At 44.9% G+C, this 20,894-nt stretch overlaps 1 protein-coding gene across 1 annotated transcript in view; it reads left to right on the plus strand.

The window, feature by feature from the left end:
• Window positions 1-20,894, plus strand: part of LOC133346429 (immunoglobulin superfamily DCC subclass member 4-like) — a 346,604-nt gene that overhangs the window by 261,879 nt on the left and 63,831 nt on the right. The window contains exon 13 of the mRNA XM_061557994.1: window positions 17,204-17,305. Coding sequence (XP_061413978.1) covers window positions 17,204-17,305 — 102 coding nt within the window. The remainder of the gene's footprint in view (window positions 1-17,203; window positions 17,306-20,894) is intronic.

The following is a 20,894-nucleotide window of genomic DNA, read 5'->3' on the forward strand; positions in this document are numbered from 1 at the left end:
ATGGGACTTAGGGAAAGGAATTTGATCTTCTGTCCTTGATTTTTTCTTACAAATATGCACGATAAAACTTAATTTAAAATTAAGAAAAAAAATATGTTATAATTAAGAGTACGATATTATTTACCTCATGAATGTAATTTAATAGTTGTATTTTTTTTTTAATTGATAGACATCCAAATAACTTTCTGCTTTCAAAATTTGAACTTCGTACGGTGCAAAGGAAGTTCAACATATATATATACTACAGCCACGCGACAACTCGATCAAATGCAAAAAGGGTATTTATTGTTTTAAAGTCTGCATTTAGCAAAACTCAAATACAACTTTGTACAACTTTATTTCACCACCGATTCGCCTTTTTTCCATGTAGTTACGTGATTACGAACGTTGCTCCAAGCAGCATTGTTGCTGGGCGGTGGCCTGCCAATCGGGATTTAAACTTGCAACACTGTTACAGTGAGTCACACACACTATCATCTTCATGGACAATGATAAAATATGAACATCCCAATAAACTATTCATGTTCAAGGTCTAGTCTTAAGATTTAGGGTCTTGCTCTATTTAAATTATGGGTCAACGGTTATAAAACTAAAACCAAGGATGAGTCATTACATATATTAAATGCTCATTTTTCAAAGATTGCCACCCCTCGTGTTTTATAATTGTAATATGCGCAATGGATCAAATAATATAATGCGCGTAAACATGTCTACGTGGGGAACATTGACTGTTTACATCCTATTGTGTGGCTCTTCTGCAAGCTACTGTTAATGATGGTCTCAATGAGTCGCTTGGGCATAGTAGGGAATTGGGTAACCAGCGTGATGTCGATTAACTTGTTGTAAATTATTATTATCCTTATAAATGGTACGTCAATCGATGGTGTCACTAAGTGCACTTTTGTTCAGACACAGCTGATGAATCGGCAAGAAAACTTCTCCTGGAGGTAATGTGGTTTGTACCAGCATGGCCAGCTTACTGCAGCACATTCTCGGCTATTCATTTTAATCACCGTTAATAGTGTAGGCCACAACGCACTATTAAGGAATTTACTGTGTGCTGCCTACAAAATGGTAACAAGTGATAAATTGCCCACAAGTGGTCCAGAATACGAGCAACGGGGGCTGGACGGTGTAGCAGTTTAGAAGATGTCTTTATATTGGAAATAAAGGTGAGATCAACCAGCATTATTCAGTGTTTTGCCTCTGTATACACTTTCTGAGAAACCTGCTTACCCAGCATGCACATTAAGTACTTTAAACCTCCAGGAATTGGTGCATAAGTGCGTACTGGTATGCATTAATTTCACTTTATTGGTATGCATTTATTTCACTTATTGGTATGCATTCATTTCACTTATTGGTATGCATAAATTATTTCACTTAAGTGAAGAGACTGGTAATTATACCTTCAACTATGTTGGTGCAATTTTGGTATAGAATGCATCGTGAATTGGTACTCTTGAGCAATATATATTTTAATAATAGGTTTTTTACCCTTTTATCTGGCAACAAAACTGACACCTTTTTACAAGGGATCATGTTTACATTAACCACAATACCTGCAGTCAAAATGCAAACAAAAACAGCACTCTGATAATGTATGTGTAATAAAAGGACTCAGACGCTTCTCTCTGACTTCGTGTCCTTTATTGGGTTCTTGTCTTCTCCCACACGGCACTCTCTTATAGACACTGTATTTGTAGCCCCCGGCTGCTTACTCTATTGTAGCCTCCTTCCTCTCCCCGCAGACTCTCTCCTTTCTCTATTGTAACCTCCGTCCTCTCCCTGCAGACTCGCTGCTTACTCTCTATGCAGAACCTCGCTGCTTACTCTATGTGCAGACCCTCTTGGCTGCTACTCCGTGTGCAGACCCGCTGCTGACTCTGTATGCAGCCCCGCTGCTGACTGCAGCCTCCTCGCTGCTTCGGGTCGGTCACCGCTGGCCGACGGTGCCGATCCTCGCTCCCCGTGTTCGTGGCGATCTCGCCACCCTCCGCTTTCGCCCTACGTGGCCTCTCTCGTTCCTGATCTCCCGTCACTCCTTTTCCTCTTCCGGTTCCCCTCCCTCTATAGCTTAACCCCTCTCCCCCACGTGACCTAACTCCTCCCCTCATGACGTCACTTCCGGAGGGCCGTTTACGCCCGCATTACATCACCCTCCCCCGTAGAGAAAATCCAGCCGACCTCGGCTGAAATGCAACTTGACAAGCAATGCGGGTGTAAAGGACCGACACGTAAAAAGACACGAAGCATGCAACAACAATATAACAAGAACACAACACAATTTAACGAAACGTGAGGGATTTCGAGCGAGTACGGGTAGCCGGGCCGTCCCGGACGGTCGGCAGCCCACCCGCCGAGCGGGAACGTGGCAGGGTTTTAAGGGCGACGGGAGCAAGTTCATCCGTCGCCATTGGAGGCCCGCCACTGTCCCGGTCGCGTGCAGAGACGTCCCGTAATCGCGTCCGCGGAGGGATAGGAAGAGCTGCAGGTCCCGTAGGTTCTGCGGCTCCGGTCGGCATCCCACGAGCGGAACGTCCTCCCTCGTGCGGCGTCACGGCCGGCTTGTCTGTAAAGGGTACGACAGGCGCTCTTGCAAGGTCAGCAGGCACAGGCAAGGGCGAGTCGGCAGCAACAGACCCCGGCAAGGCAACCTCGGGAGATGACGCAACCGGTCGCGGGGCAATGTACGGCTTCAACCGGGATGTATGCACGAACCAGCGCCGCGAACCAACCCGAACACGCGCCGACTGTGGGTTGGGAACCTCAATGAGGCGGACCGGTCCTTGCCATGGTTTGTGTAATTTAGGGGAGGTACCTGGCCGCACCTGTGGGCAATGAAGCCAGGCCAGGTCCCCCGTTTTCCAGGGGCACTCCCCCTTTGAACGTCGGGCACACCGCTCATTCCTGGCCTGGGCTTTAGCCGTAGCCATGCGGGCTCTTTCCCTCGCCTCAGTGACACGGCGAACGTTGTCCTGGATATACTCAGGAAGAGGCTTAACAGGTCCCCTCGCACCGGTTCCCAACTGCTCATTGATCGGCGGCACATTTTCACGGCCGTACATAAGAAAGAACGGCGAGTATCCAGTAGCCGCGTGCGGCGTCATGCGATACGCCGAAAGCACCCCAGGGATATGCAAATCCCAATCAGATTGATTTTCCCCGACTGTATGGCACAGCATGGCGGACAGAGTCCGATTCAACCGTTCCACCATACCATCCGTTTGTGGGTGGTAGGGGGATGTCCGTATCTTTTTAGTTCCAAGAGCCGCACACACCTCCCCCAACAATTTGGACGAAAAGTTACGCCCTTGATCCGTAAGGAGCCTCTCCGGCGCCCCCTTGTCCATCACATACCCAAATAGAAAGGCGTCAGTGATAGACGCCGCTGACTGGTCAGGCAAAGGCCAGGCCATCGGCCAGCGGGAGAGGTACTCTACCCCCACCAGTAAATACTTATTTCCCTTAGCGGATGGCGGAAAGGGTCCCAAAATATCTAACGACACCAGCTCATTAACCCGAGATACTTGAATCGATTGTATCGGCGGAACATATGGATGTTTAGGCGGCTTACGGCGGGCACAATCGGGACACGCGCGAACGTGACCGACGACATCCGTCGTCATGCCGTGCCAATAATAGTCTCGCTGCAGCGTCAATAGGGTTTTCTGCACCCCCAGATGTAAAAGTGTGTCACAATGCAGAGATCTAATCAATTCGTACCGCAATGACGCAGGCACAACGAGACGCCAGTGTTCCTGTATCCCTTCCCTCCACATCAGCAACCCATCTCGGAGAGCAGTTTCCGGTACACCCCCCGCACCGAGCCCCTTACTTGCCTTCTCCGTTTGTTTTCGTAACGTCACCAAGGAATCGTCCAACATTTGCTCCCGAATCCACACAGACCGCGGGAGACGCAAAATCCCATCAGCCGGTCCCCCATCAACCGGTCCCGGTGTAGGCGGAGTTTCAAGAACATCCACCGCCAGCGCGACAGGCTGAGGGGGGAGCTGAATCGGTCCACACCTATGCGTCCCCGACGCACACGCACAAGGGGATTGTTGCGGCAACCTGGAAAGTGCGTCCGCATTAGCGTGACGTACACCCTTCCGATGGTGAATTTGGAAGGAAAATTCTTGCAGCGTGTCCAGCCACCTCGCCAATTGTCCGGATGGCTGGTCCATCTTAAGAGCATACTGCAAGGCCGCATGGTCCGTGCGGACAATAAATGACCGACCGTACAGATACGGTCGAAATTGGCGGAGAAAAAAAACAATGGCCAAAAGTTCCCTGCGAGTGACGCAGTAGCGGGTTTCCGCGGGAGACAAAACCCGACTCCCATACGCCACCACGCGCTCAACTCCACCTTTCGACTGGGACAACACCGCCCCAATACCAGTGTCACTTGCATCGGTATCCAGAATGAAAGGATGTTCAAAATCCGGATAATCTAACGTCGGTGCAGTAGCCAGTAAATCGCGCAGGCTCCGAAACGCCGCCTCCTCCGGCGGTCCCCAAGCAAATTTGTGTCCCTTCCCAGTAAGGAGATGCAAAGGCCTCGCGATAGTAGCAAAATTCGGAACAAACCTCTGATAATACGAGGCGAACCCCAAAAACCGACGCACATCACCCACCGTGGCCGGGGTTGCCCAATCACGGACACACGCAGTTTTCTCCGGATCCGTGGCCACCCCGTCCGCACTAACAATATGTCCCAAGTATCGAACGGAGTGTTGCAGTAGGTGACATTTCTTTGGCTTGAATTTCAAATTAGCAGAACGCATTCTGGTGAATACAGCCTCCAACCGCAGTAAATGCTCATCAAATGTGCGGCTGAAGACAATAATATCATCTAAATAAATCAGACATGTCTCCCACTGCAACCCCGTTAATACCAACTCCATCAACCTCTGAAAAGTGGCAGGGGCCGCATTCAACCCCATCGGAAGACAGTTAAATTGGAATAATCCCTGCGGCGTACGGAAAGCAGTCTTTTCTCGCGAGGGCTCGTCAAGGGGGAGCTGCCAGAAGCCCGAAGAGAGATCCAGCGTTGAAAAAAACTTAGCCCCTGACAAGGCGTCGAGAGAGTCGTCCATACGCGGCAGGGGATACGCATCTGCCACCGACACTTTATTCAACTTCCGAAAATCCACACAAAAGCGCAATTTACCATCCTTCTTTTTAACCAACACAACAGGCGCGCCCCACGGGCTATTAGACGGAGATATAATATCCGCTTTCAACATGTCATCCACTGCCCCTCGAACATGCTCACGCTCAGCCGGACTCATCCGACGCGAGTTCAAGCGGATAGGGGCAGCGTCCCCTGTGTCGATATGATGATAAAGCAGCGAGGTGCGTCCCAAGTCCAAATCGTCGGAGCTAAACACATCCGAATAACTCGCTAATAATTTATGAATCGCACAACGCTGCTCGACGGAAAGGGCCGAATTTTCCCCACATAATTCAGCAATCCAACGATCATCCACCCCTCCATCGTGTGAAACACCACACACCAGCCCTCCGTCCGGCAGATCACTCTGAGCCGTAAACGCCGTAGTGGCATGTGCCACAACGGTACCAGCCGGCACACACACGCTTTCAGTGCTCGCGTTTAGCACCTGCAAAAACGGGCGCTGATCTGGACGGACAATAGTTTGCGCCCCCACTAGCGCCAATCCGCCCGTAACAGCGGCGGATGGCGACAGCAAAATCCCAAAAGCACCCTGCCGATCCGGAACCGGCTTCCGATATCGTAAGGGAATGAGCATCTGCGAGCCAGGTGGAATATCAACCGAAACTTCCGATAACGCCTGTACCTGGGCAACAGGAGCCGGTCGCCCCCAGGCGGACTGTAAAAACGGCAATTTCCGGCCCCCCGGTAGTTCAATGCAATTTTCATTGATTCGAATTAGAATGGGCATCTTAGCCAAAAAATCAGTACCCAACAGGCAAGGAACCGCCAGGGACCTCGAAATTAACACAACGCCCGAGGCCGAGACTCCCCCGATAGAAATGTTAGCGTCCACCTGGCCCACGATGCCCATGCTACCCCCGTTTGCGGCGATGCAGGAAGCGTAAGCCGGCCTCACGGCCCCCGGTGGGATGTTCAAAAGATGGAATATCACATCCGAAATAATGGTCGCGGACGCACCGGAATCCACCAAAATACGTACGTCCACCCCTTGGATCGACCCAGGTACAGTGGACGAACCGGTAGCGGCCGCGACAACCCGCCGAGCCAGCTTACGCCACTGCGTTATCGAGCGACAAGGCGCAGATACTGGCCTCCCGTATTTAACAACATCCGCATCACACAACAACGGCGATGAAAGGTGTCGGGCCTTGCCGGGTGTCTGGTGCGCACCGACTTGCCTGTGCTGGAGGATCTTTCTTTGGAGCGTCCGCTGTCAAGGCCTCCTGCTGGGGCGGACCCGGAACACGGGCCCAGCAGTCCCTGGCATAATGGCCCCGACGGCCGCAGCGGAAGCACTCGACGTCGGAGCGACGCGCAGCGGGCACCCCATCCCGACGCGGCCGCACCGGCGGCGCAGCCCGCGGCCCCGGCCCGCTTCGGGCCGGCCACGGAGCAGAGGCAGCCGACAACTCCTTCTGGCCGCTCCCATCCGGCACGTACACGGCCTTTGTAGGGTCGCACCCTACGGCACCCCCATCGACGACAGGACCGCCCGTCCACGCCGTGACCTGTTTCCAGCGGCGGAGATTGAACTGGGCGTCCAGGCACTTGGCCGCGGCCCGGGACGTGAGCTTTTCGTGACCGCACGCCGGCATAGGAATGCCAAGATCTCGGGACAACTCCAACATCTTCCCCAAGATGAGAGGTTCCAGCAGGTCAGGCTCCGTCTCCGGGTAAGCGGCCATAGCGAGTTCCAACACGGCGCCCCTATACGCCACTGGTGATTCCTCAGGTGCGCGTTGCCGTTGCACGAATCGGCGATGGGCGTCATCCGGTGGCTCGTACGCGTCCGCCATTTCGTCGAACACCCCTCGCAGAGTCTTCTTCTTCGCAGCTTTTATGGAGCGAAAAAAACGAACGGACTCATCGTCAAGAAGAGTCGGAAGCACCTCCAGCGCCTCGGCGTCCGTCCACCTCGCTGTACGTACCGCCGCCAAAAATCTACAGGCGAACGCACTCCAATTGCCACCGATGGAGAATTCCTTGACAGTTGTTAGGTGACGACTGCGACTTCTTGGCTTGCTTCCTTCAGCCGCTGCCTCCTCCGGTGGTAAATTCAACAATGCGTCGCAACGCGGTGTCGACAAGATGGCGGGCAACCGTCGCGGCGGTCCCAAAATGGCGGCTTCCCGCTTTCCGTGGTGCGCCACGCCCAAGATGGCGTCTTCGCGCCGCGTGGCCAATGGCGGCGCCATCGAAGGCGACCCGGGCTCCTGCTGATCACCACCATCACCTTCCAAGGCCACCCTTGGTGTGACAAGGTCACACAACTGTGTGATGACGTTTTTGAGAGTTACCAGTTGCTCCGCCATCTGGGTCCATCTTAAATCAGCATTCTTTGGAGCAGATGGGTCCGACGACGCGGCAACCTCCTCGATACCCGGACCCTCACGGATCTCTTCCTCTGCCGAAGTCGAGACGATTGCAGGAGGAAGATCGTCGTCGTCGGAAGATGAATCCGACGCCGGAGATGGAATATTCTTTTTCCTCAATTGTTTCGCCATGCCGTTTCACTTCTGACTCCAGTGTAATAAAAGGACTCAGACGCTTCTCTCTGACTTCGTGTCCTTTATTGGGTTCTTGTCTTCTCCCACACGGCACTCTCTTATAGACACTGTATTTGTAGCCCCCGGCTGCTTACTCTATTGTAGCCTCCTTCCTCTCCCCGCAGACTCTCTCCTTTCTCTATTGTAACCTCCGTCCTCTCCCTGCAGACTCGCTGCTTACTCTCTATGCAGAACCTCGCTGCTTACTCTATGTGCAGACCCTCTTGGCTGCTACTCCGTGTGCAGACCCGCTGCTGACTCTGTATGCAGCCCCGCTGCTAACTGCAGCCTCCTCGCTGCTTCGGGTCGGTCACCGCTGGCCGACGGTGCCGATCCTCGCTCCCCGTGTTCGTGGCGATCTCGCCACCCTCCGCTTTCGCCCTACGTGGCCTCTCTCGTTCCTGATCTCCCGTCACTCCTTTTCCTCTTCCGGTTCCCCTCCCTCTATAGCTTAGCCCCTCTCCCCCACGTGACCTAACTCCTCCTCTCATGACGTCACTTCCGGAGGGCCGTTTACGCCCGCATTACATATGCATTGTTCCTTGAAATTGATTGGTCCACATCAGAGACAACTTTTGTTAGAGCCCAGTCTCACACGATGTTCGACCAGATGACGCCAAAAGGCGCACAACTCAAAGACAACGCACCATCAGAGTATTGAGGGCTCGGGGTAAGCATTTGCATCATGAGACCTCCTTTGCCAGTAGCAAAATATAAAATCTATTATTAAAATATAATAATTTATATTTAGGTTTTTTTTACCCTTTTAGGGGAAAAACACCTAAATATAATAAAACCTATTATTATATTTTGCTACTGGCAAAGGCGGTATCATGATGTAATATCAATTTTTCCGATTATTTTTGGCCAGGGTATCACATGGTTGAATAAGGATGGTGATTTTCTTGCAGAAATGCACATTAGTAGAGCAGTGAGCTGTTATGTTTTCTTCCCCTGAAAGTGTAATTAAATTAAATTGATCTAGGAATTAAGCTGAAATATACAAACAACTTTATACATAACTAGCTTTACTACCCGGCTTCGCCTGAGACTTGGATTCTTGTCTTGGATTAAGGGACCGTCCATAAATGATGTCACGCGATTTTGGCTGATTTTTGACCCCCCCCTCCCCCCCTCGTCACACGGCGTCACAAAAAGTCAGACCCCCCTCAAATATGACGTCACAAAGCTCTGCCCCCCCCCCCCCAAAACCATATTTCCATTTTGGAAATAAACTAACTAAAACTGCAGATGTTCAGAATATTATATTGACATTCTCTTATTATAAAATATTAAAAGTAATTATATAACTATAAAAAATACTTGAAACTTTGTAGTAGAACGAAGCAAAATGGAGAGTACAATTATAACAATCACATATTCATTCCACAGAATAATGTAGAAATTGTTTAATTTTCATAAAACATTTGGTGCACTTTTTGGTTGTTTTGTTTTCACTGCTGGATATTGATTAAATTTCCGTGTTTTAAAAATGTATAATAATCCACGGAAAATTGGATGAATTTGTCACCTGTCTCCTCTTAATCATGAAAAGAAATCACAGATAATAAGAAGTATTTTGGTAAAGCAAGATATGGAAAAATGCAGATACTAAGCATGATAGGGTCATGGATGATTCGTGTTTTTGTAGCCCTACAACGCACATGACTATTAAAGTTAGCAGGTAGTAGGATCACGGAGAGGACGAATTTTACTGCATTACATTTTGTACAATTTTCTGGACTGTGCTTAACAGACTCTTTTAACAAATATCGTTCAGCAATCCGGTTCCATTTCTTCAACTAACAACATGCTGATGCTCAGAAAGCAAAAACCAAACTCGACTCATGCTGCTGGAAATACTGGCCCAGAAGACCCATCGGCTGAAAGACTTACATTTTTTCTTTGTTTACCCAGTGAAGTCAAATATTTTTTTTCTTACTGACAATCTAAAATGACAGCCCAGAAGCAAGTTTGTGCAATATATGTATTTGATAGCATGCATGCATTCCACACATACAATTATCCCAAGAACACATGCACTCAAGTGCATGCGTTTGTGTATTAGAAAGTACAGCAACATGTATAAGACATTATAGATGGCAGAATGACTTACACATATTTATAGACTCTGTATAACATTAATAATCGAGTAATTTTGCTTGGACATACTGGATTCGAGGAGATAAAACCGGGAAGAATTTCCTTCAGATTTTCCACCACTTTACAGCAGAGTAAAAACACCGAGAATCGCATGCAATCCTCTCCACAATTTCCCCATATCCTCTACCGTGTAATTTCGCTACCTTGCATACGTTCATGATTACGAGTGTGGAAACACCGACTGTGATTTAGAGGGACATTTCAAATATATCTGGCCTTGCCCTGACTCCGCCCTATCCTGGGGAATGTGACAATCGCACTTGATGCACACACGGTAGAATGCCTTCCAAAAGTGGTGGCACATATTTTGATTCATAACTGGGGATTTCAGTATTTTGAAAAAAAGGTGCTGGAATTACAACGTTTACCTCCGCGTGAATTCTGCTCCCATGTTGCTTCTTCATTAAGCCTTTGCTATAATGACCACACAATTGTTTTATTTTATGAATAGTATATGAAGCACAAAATAAATGTATGCGAGTCCGAATGTGTTTCGTGCGTGGTTTGGTGAAAACTGCTGCATCAAATTCACTACACTTAAAACATAGTTTTGTTTTGAATGGATTTTTTCAAGGGAAAATATCGTACCAAAAGTTAATATGATTGTTACATTTAATATTAAACACAGTTATGATAATTATTTTCAGTTATGTATTGTATGATTCTGTGTCAAATTGTATGATTCTGTGACCCATATCTTAAAGAATAGGACCTCAATTACAACACCCTGCAGTTCCCCAGTTTTGATTCAAGCAAGTCAGACTCTTCTGATGAGACACTGTGTGTTGAAACCGGTCTAGAATTTGATTATTTTGAACCAATGATGCTGAAATTAAGCACTCCCAGAAGGCCATTGGGACGATTGTTTAATTTACTTACGTGGCAAGGCAGCTGTTTGAAGGAAACGTATTGTCTGCTTACCTATCTTGTTATTTATATCCTCCGGTACGATCCTAATTATTATTTTGTACTAAGCACAAGAATTGTCCTGCATTAGGTGATTCAAGTTACATTGGCTTCTTTCAGTTTTTTGTGCGTGCATCACCTGCTCAGCGAGCAGCCTAATTTGGAAATCTGCATTATGTATTAGGCTGGGGAGAGCGCACCAATACTGTAATGATCCAAACAGCCTTTGGCAGCTTGCCCAACATTTTTCATAATAAGCTGCTTTGAGTAATTAGTGTCTTGCTAGATAAATCATTTCAATAATAATTTTCCAATGGTCTCTTTGGCAAGCTGATTTTTTGGAAAGTACAACTGGCCATTTGGCAGATTGCCAGCCCCATGAACGAAGTGCTACAGTATATAATATGCAATGAAACTATAAGACTAATGGCTCGGCATGACCAAAATATATTTAGGGGGGCTTGCAGTCTACTAAAAAAAATCAGAGGTGCTCTTATAGTTTTTTGTAGAGAAATTGGGGCCCCCAGCAACAACTAATGATTAGACCCCTAAGCATGCGTGTGCATAATATATATACTCACACAATCCTATTTATGGTACAAGAGAAAAAATGTGTGAAATTCAACTAATGGGGTTGTTGTATTTTGACCAAACTGCCACAAGGCAAGGTTCTTGACATCAAATTGATGTATTTAAATGTATATATAGTTTCTAGGAGAAAGGCTGGAAAGCCTAGTTATCAGCATGCTCACAAATTAGCCAGTTGATGTGACGTTAATGGTTGAATCCCACTACCGCCTGACAATTTGTAGATAGAATTACATAAGTTCAACACCACTTGTGAGGATTATAGCCTGTGAGATAATTTCACAAATGCAGCATAATCATCGCATTTTTGAATGATATAAATAAATAAAAATGTTTACTCAAAGTGGTAAGCATTGACTTGATATTGCTAAGGATCCTTAGTTCAAATGGGAACTTGGTCACCTTGGATTCGAACCTGGTTACAAAGTCTCATGAGTTTTTAGTCTCAGCCTGGTCATCAATGATTTCACACAAAAACCCAATCATAAAAAAGTATGACTTAAATCACAAAAACGTCAGCTCTGACAACAAAATATTATTGTTTTGGGTCTCGCGTAAATAACACTTCTCTGTGTCAAGGCGTGTGAGAGCGTGTGCTCCTGGTGTCACTGGAAATAATCTCTAGTTATGCGATATCTGCTTCCATGGTCAATTCTCGAACACGTGAGTCTGCACTGCTTTGCGAGACTGCTAAATTGATACTTACTTCATTATATGACACAATTTGTGTGATATTGAGACAAAGCCAAAAAAATGTGTATTCAGATTTCCCTGCAGAATAATAAATGAATTCAATTGGACTCTCTTAAACAAAATACTTTGATTAATTATAATTTACAATATCACAGTCCTGTTCCCCATCATCTCTGATCTCATTACCCATGATTCCCTTGTTCAGTGGGGACCAACCAGTCTGAAATTCATATTGTTGCCTGCTAGTTGGACTGCTCCTGCTATTCATACATTTATAGTAATAGAGAATATATCATAAATATATGATTGGGCAACGTTATACATTCTAAAATTGGTTAATAATCACACTCATTAGTCCTTACTTGCGCATTATCATCACTCTAGAGGTCTTGCTCCCATGGCACATTTGTCTGGATTTTGCCGTTAGTAACAATGGTAAAACAGGTATAAATCTAAGTTTCACAAATGTTACAATTAAGGCTTCCGCGATATAATTGTTCATTTTACGGCACGTATCGAATTTCTTTATATGGTGAATATCTCAATGTCAATTTCCTATAATTTTATTTTTGTATCTTAAATTAAAAACAAACTCTTTATCATAATTGGTTTTTTACCCTTTTATCTGGCAACAAAACTGACACCTTTTTTACGAGGAGTTATGTTTGCATTGACCACAATACCTGCAAACAAAAAACATAACTCTGATAATGTATGCACTGTCCTTGAAGATGATTGGTCCACACCCGAGACAGCTTTCCTTAGAGCCTAGTCTCACATGGTGTTGGACCAGATGACGCCAAAAGGCGCCTTTTGGCGTTATCTGGTCTAACACCATAAAAGGGTAAAAAATCAATTATCATATTTTTTTACTGGCAAATGAGGTTCCAATGGTGTCAACTCTTTATCTGTCACTAACTTTATTTATTTGTATTTACCACTTATCTTTCTTATGCACTTTATTTTGCACGCAGTTGCAATTCACTCTGCTCAGTCGGTGTTAGCCGCTGAGGCCGTGACGGGTTTCTGTTTGAAATCCTGTTGCTCCATGCCCCGCCCCCCTGTACCGTTCCCATGCTAATGTGATGTGCACTGATACCTCCTCTATTGTGGGTGATATTGCCACTAAATATAAAGACTTATTCATTTGTACTTCATATTTTTCTTGTATTGTTTTAATTGCGCTTTTCCATACTTCCAGTAGGAATGAAGATTACTTAAAGGTTCTTCCATTGCAGTTTACTCGACATCAGTGCCGGATAATATCATTATCCTCATAGCAAAAGTAGCTACGTAAGCTACGGGCCCCGCACTTTCAAGGGCCCCGCGCTAAATGCTTTCAAGCTATCAATTCCGGTTCAGTGATGCTGCACCTGCTCTATTACTATAGTACTATCCTGCCTTCAACTTTTATGAACGGCTGGGTGTTTAACGTTAGCAATTTGTCGTATTATTTGGCTGTATAGCAAATGAAAAAATACAATTACTTTACTCTGCAAGTTAAACATTTGTGTGTTTTAATATTTGTGTTTTTTATATTTAGGGCCCCTTTATGACATACGCTATAGGCCCCGCACTAGCTTAATCCGGCTCGACATAAGCCTGCTCTGAGTCGTTCTCATCATAACAATCATTGACGTCTTTATTGCAAATGCTTTCCGTTACTCAATAATAAATGATTTACAATAAACTTTAAAAATTATGATGTCATTTAATTGCCATACCATCAAGTACTCCACAAAACCATTTTTTTCCAAGCACTAATTCAGTGGATAGTAGTTATTTATTTACAACTGTGATTATCAAGTTTGTTATTTCATTAATATTTTGTTAGGAAATAAAAAAAGTAGGAAAAACAAAATCAGCAACAATAATGACAGTTTAACGATATATAGCAAAACTGTTTAAAGGTAAATTCTATATCGTGTAAAATATCGTTGTATTATCACAGTTGCTACCCTAATTCAAATGCATTGGATGGTTTGCGTTCATATTTAAAGAACAAAAATAGGTGCTTTTGTAAAATGTTACAAATCCATCAATACATTATTTTAAATGACCCATTGGATTACATGTCATGCAAGCAGTTATCTCGCACACACAATTTTCCTACGACAAACGATTATCTTAAATATAATTGTCAGAGAATCTGTCCATCATAATCATATAAAGTCAGTAAGCATGCATGTTTAATTAAAACAGATTTCTTTGAAAACAAAAGGGGAAAAAATGGATAAATGGATAAGCTTAAGCAATGCATTCTACATCTTGGATGCTATGTGGGCAACACAAACTTTACCAACTGGACTACACCTTTTCACCACTTGTTAAGTAACAACATAATGTCATTGATCTCAGTATAATAGACGAGGATTAAAAATCTTGGATATATTGCATTTGCTCCATTGTTTAAAGAATGTGTTATATCTGTCATGACATGAAGACATTTAGATTTGCAATTCTCACAATGGGCAGTGGACCACCCATATCAGTGAATGCCCTCTGGCATCGGAACTAATTCTGAGGTCACCTTATGCATACTACAGACATGGTTTCTTGAGCCCTACAAAGAGTGTGAGACACATTCCTATTCTTGCTTCTTTCGGTAAAGTCACGTAGAAGGGATATAAGAGAATTTGTTTGTTTAATTAATTTTATTTTATTATTTCCCTCCTACGTGACTTTACCAAAAGAACCAAGAATATCAATCCCTGCAGTCACGAAAGCTTTAAATCGAAATTTAGTGGTAGACACATTTTAAATCTTTATTTGAAGCTTTCGTGACTGCAGGAATCCATACTCTTTGGTTCTTTCGGTAAAGTCACGTAGGAATAAAATAAAATAAATCACGACGTTTAGGGCGCAACACAAGCGTCCATCATCAGGTGGGAAAGCATTTTGAATGTTAAGGTAAAAATGCAGCTCTGCAGTTTCTTACATAACGCCACTGCTGACAGAAGGGCCTCCACGACAGGAAGCTCCAGAGAACCTCTCTAGTCGACTCTTCCATGCTGGCCACATGTCTTAGAACAGGTGCGAGTGCCCGCACTTTACCCCACCAAACACGCTTTGACAATTAAAAGTGGTGTACACATTTACAGTGCTGGGTGGATAGAGATGGGGTATTTCAAAAACCTGCACCGTCGTTTCAACTGGGGAGATAAAACCGGCGACCTAGCCAACAAACCAAAATGTACAATCTTAAGAGCTATAGTGTACCTAACTACGCAAAAAAAAATCTCCGTCACTGAATGATATTGTTTTTTTCCCCATGCAGAAACCCAGCTGAGACCATCAGATAACTACACTTGAGAGTTGAGAACCCAGTTTAATCAACGGGTGGCTGCCCAAAACCCAGGATCTCAGTGGTGGCGGCTCAGTATTTGACATGGTATTAGCCCCCTGAGCCAGCCAGCCACCCTGCGATGAACCTAGACATTTCAATTGGCCTCATGGGTGCATAGCCACTTCATGAGCGCAAGTCTTGCTGCACGAGCCCGTCCCCGTGTTTGTTCCATTATGCTTTATTTAAAGAGTGCGACAAAATCTCGATGGAATGCGTTCTTTCACACGTTTCCAGAGTGCCAATTCTTCTGCACAAGGATTTTCTGCCTTTGTAAAGCATGTACATTTACTGACTACAAAGTGTTTATATTCAACACTTTGGAAATATGAATACACTCAGAAATACAATTGGAAAATATGCTTATTTTGATGACAATGCAGATTATGTTACATAGTTGACCAAAGATAAAGAGGTCTCCCTTGCCATCTCTTTCTTCACAAGACCTCACGTCCTTCCTCCTGCCAGAATTGTAACTTACTTAGTCAGTACGTGGCATCTGAGGTCAGCTCTTAAACTATCATTACATGTCTTTGCATAAGCATTTTGTATGGATATTTCAAAGTGCACAGAGATATAAATCAATTCAAAGACATATGAGTAATCATGTTTTCTTTACGACAAATGTCAACCTGGATATCACACCTGGACTCTTTAACACGCCATAGTGGGTGCTCAATACACAGTAATTGTTGAATATTTATTATCCAACAAACAACATTTAATATTAATTATTTTAATCATATAGCATAAATAAATTTGGTGGTTCCTTTTAAAAAATACCTAATCGATCCACATGCATATAATTAAATACCATTCTATAAACGCGTGCTTGGAATTACATGAGAGACAGACAGAGTAACACGTGAATCGGAGAACGAATGAAACTTGTTGACAACATTGAATGTTAAGGAACGTAAGTGCGCGACGGCATGAAACATCATGGCTAGAATGGCATTCAAAGGAGAGAACATGCCCGAGAAGATGACCACTGCAGGGGTGCCGTGGTGGCGAGATGTTACCTACCTCGCCTGGTATGGAGGAGGTTGTGTGCATCAATACCAACCCTGATGTCTGTATATTTGGAGTTTGCACGTTCTCCCCGTGGTCGTGTGGATTTTTCTCCGGGTCTTCAGGTTTATCCCCTCCACATTTAGAAACACGCGTTTAGAGTATTTGGCTGCTATAAATTTCCACGTGATAAGCCACTTCGTTGAGTTATCATTTGTGGCCAGGTCGCTTCTGAAAAAGAATGATATAGCTCAGTGGGCCTTACCGGCGAAAATAAAAACTGTGAAGTTTTCGTTTTTTTAGCATTTTCAGGGGTGAGAGGGATTAGTGGGGATTATTTTGATGGCATGGCGTTAGAGACTCTTATCCAGCAGTGGATTGACCATGGCTGATGATGATAAGTCATAACCCATCCGCTTGCTGGACGAAGTCCTCCCCATCACCATCCCTCACAATCCGGCAATAAAACAATCCATCTGGAACCTGGACATGAGCTGATTCCATCACTCCAGCCCGACAGTAGTTACGCTTGAATCATGTTACATGAAGCATTTGAGAACATACACATATGGTATTCTACACAACACATGTATGCACGGAATAATATACCACATGCTGTGAACACTCATACTGAAAGAATGGAGTAGCCGATTGTAACTTCACGACTCGTGTATGTTGGAGATAAACCTGTGCATAAATGTCAAGCCAGCAAAAGCAGATGGGCGACAACCCGTTGTGATGCGTGCTGTGCAGAGCACGACACTCTGTACGAGGTGAAGCTGGTGGCATACAACAAGCACAGCGATGGCTACGCCGCGGTGTGGAAGGGGAGGACAGCACGGAACCCAAGCGTTGGTAGGTACCGTCACACATTTCTGTGTGTGCGCGTGTGCGCGGATGCATGTTGCACGCATGTGGAGGGCGGTAGTGCAGTGGTTAGCGTGCTGCGCTGCGAACTCGGCGACCCGAGTTTGATTTCCACTTACGGCCAATGCCATTGACGAGTATCCGAACCGGTCATGGGCCTCCCCTAGGTCGACTCAGCCTCAAATGAGTACCTGGTGCGGTGTGTAAACATCACCACTCGGGAGACAAAAGCATCCGGGCGTGATGTTGACCACCCGCCCCCTCATGTGCTGTGCCTGCCTTCATAGGTGCCTGCTAACATCACTTACCCCAAAAATCTGTTGCAGGCTATACGGGGGATCTTTGTCTTTGGGCGAATGCATTTCCGTTTGTGTTTGGGGTGGTGTGGTAGCTGAAGCCTGGCTGGGATGATTGCTAACGCTATTCTGCCTGAAGTGAGTACCCAACATGCCGTATGAATATAAGCATTGAGGAGGCAGAGTCGTTTCTTGGCCATGCGTCAAGTCCAGGCCACTGACACATGAGCTCTGCAAATTGTTAAATCCTTGCACATGTACTCAATCATTCAAGTTAGAAGAGCACATCGTATTTGGAGGTGTTCTGCAAATGTTTGTTTAGCTGTAACATAGCTTTACGTGCCACAGTGGTTAGCACGCTGGTTACAAACCTAGTGAGTGACCTAAGGTCAATTCATGGGCATGCAAAACATTATTGTAAACAGTATTGTATTTTATAAAAACAATATTGTAGAAAACCTTACTGAGTGCTGTGGTGGAATTGTGATAATGACCTACAGTGTGGAGAGATAGCCCTTACCAATGACATTTGGTAAATCATCAGTATGTATTTGAGTGTACCTGACTGCTGATGAGCTCACGATGGGCAAAGCTGGTCTAAAGTTTGCGTATTTACTACGATTACTTTGGTTCATATAAGTCTGCAAGACAATTATCCTCTTAGAATACAATATATTATATCCTTGTGTATGGCAATATGTTCAGGACATACATGCCAATGTTGAGGTCTAACGAGAGAGCTTATGGAGACAGTTTGTGTAGTTTTGCTATTCTTCTATTGAAGGAGCACAGACTACAGTGGTTAAATATGTGGTCCATAGTTTGGGTTTTATGGCCACAGTTTTAACTGTGGCTTGTGTCTTTAATTTTACCATTAATGAAGGAGATGTGCACATTGGCCTGTCGATGTTCTGATGCGGTTGATGGTTCCACCAGTGTCTTCGAGGAATGTCAACGCCAGGAGGTGTGATGTTTGGGTCTCGAATGAGGTGTCTGTACTGGATTGCCCAGAATACTTTGCAACAGTGCTTGGTGAGGTTTGACATCATGTTTTGTCGATTACGCATTGGTAAGGTCGTGCATATTCAATAATCATGGCATAACAATGAAATAACAGGATAATGAAATAGTGATGCTGGGATAAATTACTCATGATGGACTCTGGGCATTTCGTTTTTCTCTGCTTAATAAAATATGTATATGTAAGAATATAGAAAGCTCATCATAGGCGAGGAAATTCTCTCATTATCTACTGGCAAAGATGCAGATGCAAGTCCTTGAGCCGTGTAATAATGCCTGTAAATTGACAAGCTTGTGGATTTTCAAGTCGTTCGGCTAAACTGAAAACATTGAGCAAAAACGCACATCACCTGTCACTAGATCACATCCAATAAGGGAGAAATGGTTCGCAGTTAAGGATTTAGAATCTTGGCTTTGTCCAATAAAAAAACTAAATGTAGATTGATTGGGCAGCTGAATTAATATTTTACCTGCAATGGTGGAGCAACCACCCAACATATATCGTGCACGTAATTCCGAGCAGCTTTGAGTCCATTGGCAGAGTGCTGCTTATCTGAGAAGAGTTTTCTCGATACTAACAAAATCACTATGAATGACTATAGCGAGGGCTATAACCAACACATGTTTTTGCAGTGTCAATTGTATGAAGTCCATCCTACCAAAATTTTTTCATACATTGCAAGATGGATTTGTTTAATATGTAGATATAGCAAAAACAAAAGAATATTTTTTTAAAGTCATTCAATAAGAACAAATGGTTGGTTGATAATAAAGTAAACAAATCTGCTTTGCGAGGCAGACAGTGAATGAGTGGTCAATTGGTACTCATATTTTTGTTTATATACAGGTATGTGTTGCACACTCGAAATGAAGGATGTGGGCAGGTACTCCAAATCGAGGGCAAACACATTTATTGTGGTAAATCTGTAAAATGCAACAGCACATGTGTCACACGCAGCAATCCTCAACCGAATCGCCATTAACCACGTGACTGGTGTACAAGTGCAGTGAATCAATAACCCCGCCAGCCACCCACAGGCCCAACTCCGTTATCGCCTGCTGGTGTACACACATGCATCGATGTACTGCACAGCACGTAAGGACTTTCACAAAACCACACTTTACTCCCTTGCTGCACGAGGACATAATTAAAAGCGTGGTCCATTCCTAATGTGCCACGTATGTATGTATCTGGGTGGCTCAGTGGTTAGAATAAACACCTCTTTCGAGAACCAAACATTGCACCTCCTGGCTGTGAGATCCATGAAGGCGCCGGTGTAACCATCAACCGCGTCAGAACATCAACAGGCGGATGCTCGCATCTCCTCGTGAATGGACAAATGAAAGATAAGCCACAGTAGTGCGACGGTGGCCATCCAACCAAAACTACGAGCCACGCAGTCTGCGCTCATTCAACGGCGGAATAACAAAACTGCACAGACGCTCTCCTGAAGCCTTCCCATGGACATCAGACCTCGACATTTAGCTACTGAACATATTGCCATATGCTAAATTCCTGTTGATATGCAAATTCCTTTGTCAAGGCTCCCTCCTCCTCGAACCCAGCTTAAATATACGCTGCCAAGCTTGGTGGTGTTCATTCAGACGCTGTCTTTCCGACAGCCCTGTTCTTCACCTGAGGAAGGCTGCTTGCGTTGTGGCCGAAACGTCGTGAGAATTGTATTTTATTATGTTTTATTTTTATTATTTTATTATTTCCCTTCTACGTGACTTTACCGAAAGAACCAAGAAGAGGAAAATAGAATGGTGATTTAAAGCTTTCGTGACTGCAGGGATTCATATTCTTGGATCTTTCGGCAAAGTCACCTGGCAACCCGAGTACCGGCGTGGCTAACATCAGTGGGCTCACCGCCTCCACCACCCCCTTCACCAACCCACACTAACAAGCCCAGTAAAGTACGGGCAAGCAACCTCCATAAATGAAACGGCATGTATAGGTCTTCAACCAGTAATAGAGAGACAGTAATTTATTATATTACACCCGTGTACTTTAAGCGGTCGTCAGGACTGCTCTTCCTTCCAATATTAGGAAGCCATTGGAGCTATGCACTTTGAAATCTCGATTGGAAACTAATTTCTTTAGAACTGCTTTTTGTGTTTAGTCTGTTGTCCTTCCCCCGCAACTCCGGTTCGCACATTTTGCTATGTACGGTGCGAAAGAAGTATATTACTCATGGGCAATCATCTCTGTATTTTTCATGCAATGTATAGAAACAGACGAAAAAAACCCAATTTAAATC

This window comes from Lethenteron reissneri, chromosome 24, assembly GCF_015708825.2.
Source record: "Lethenteron reissneri isolate LAM-NWPU_2019-01 chromosome 24, ASM1570882v1, whole genome shotgun sequence".
Lineage (NCBI taxonomy): Eukaryota > Metazoa > Chordata > Hyperoartia > Petromyzontiformes > Petromyzontidae > Lethenteron > Lethenteron reissneri.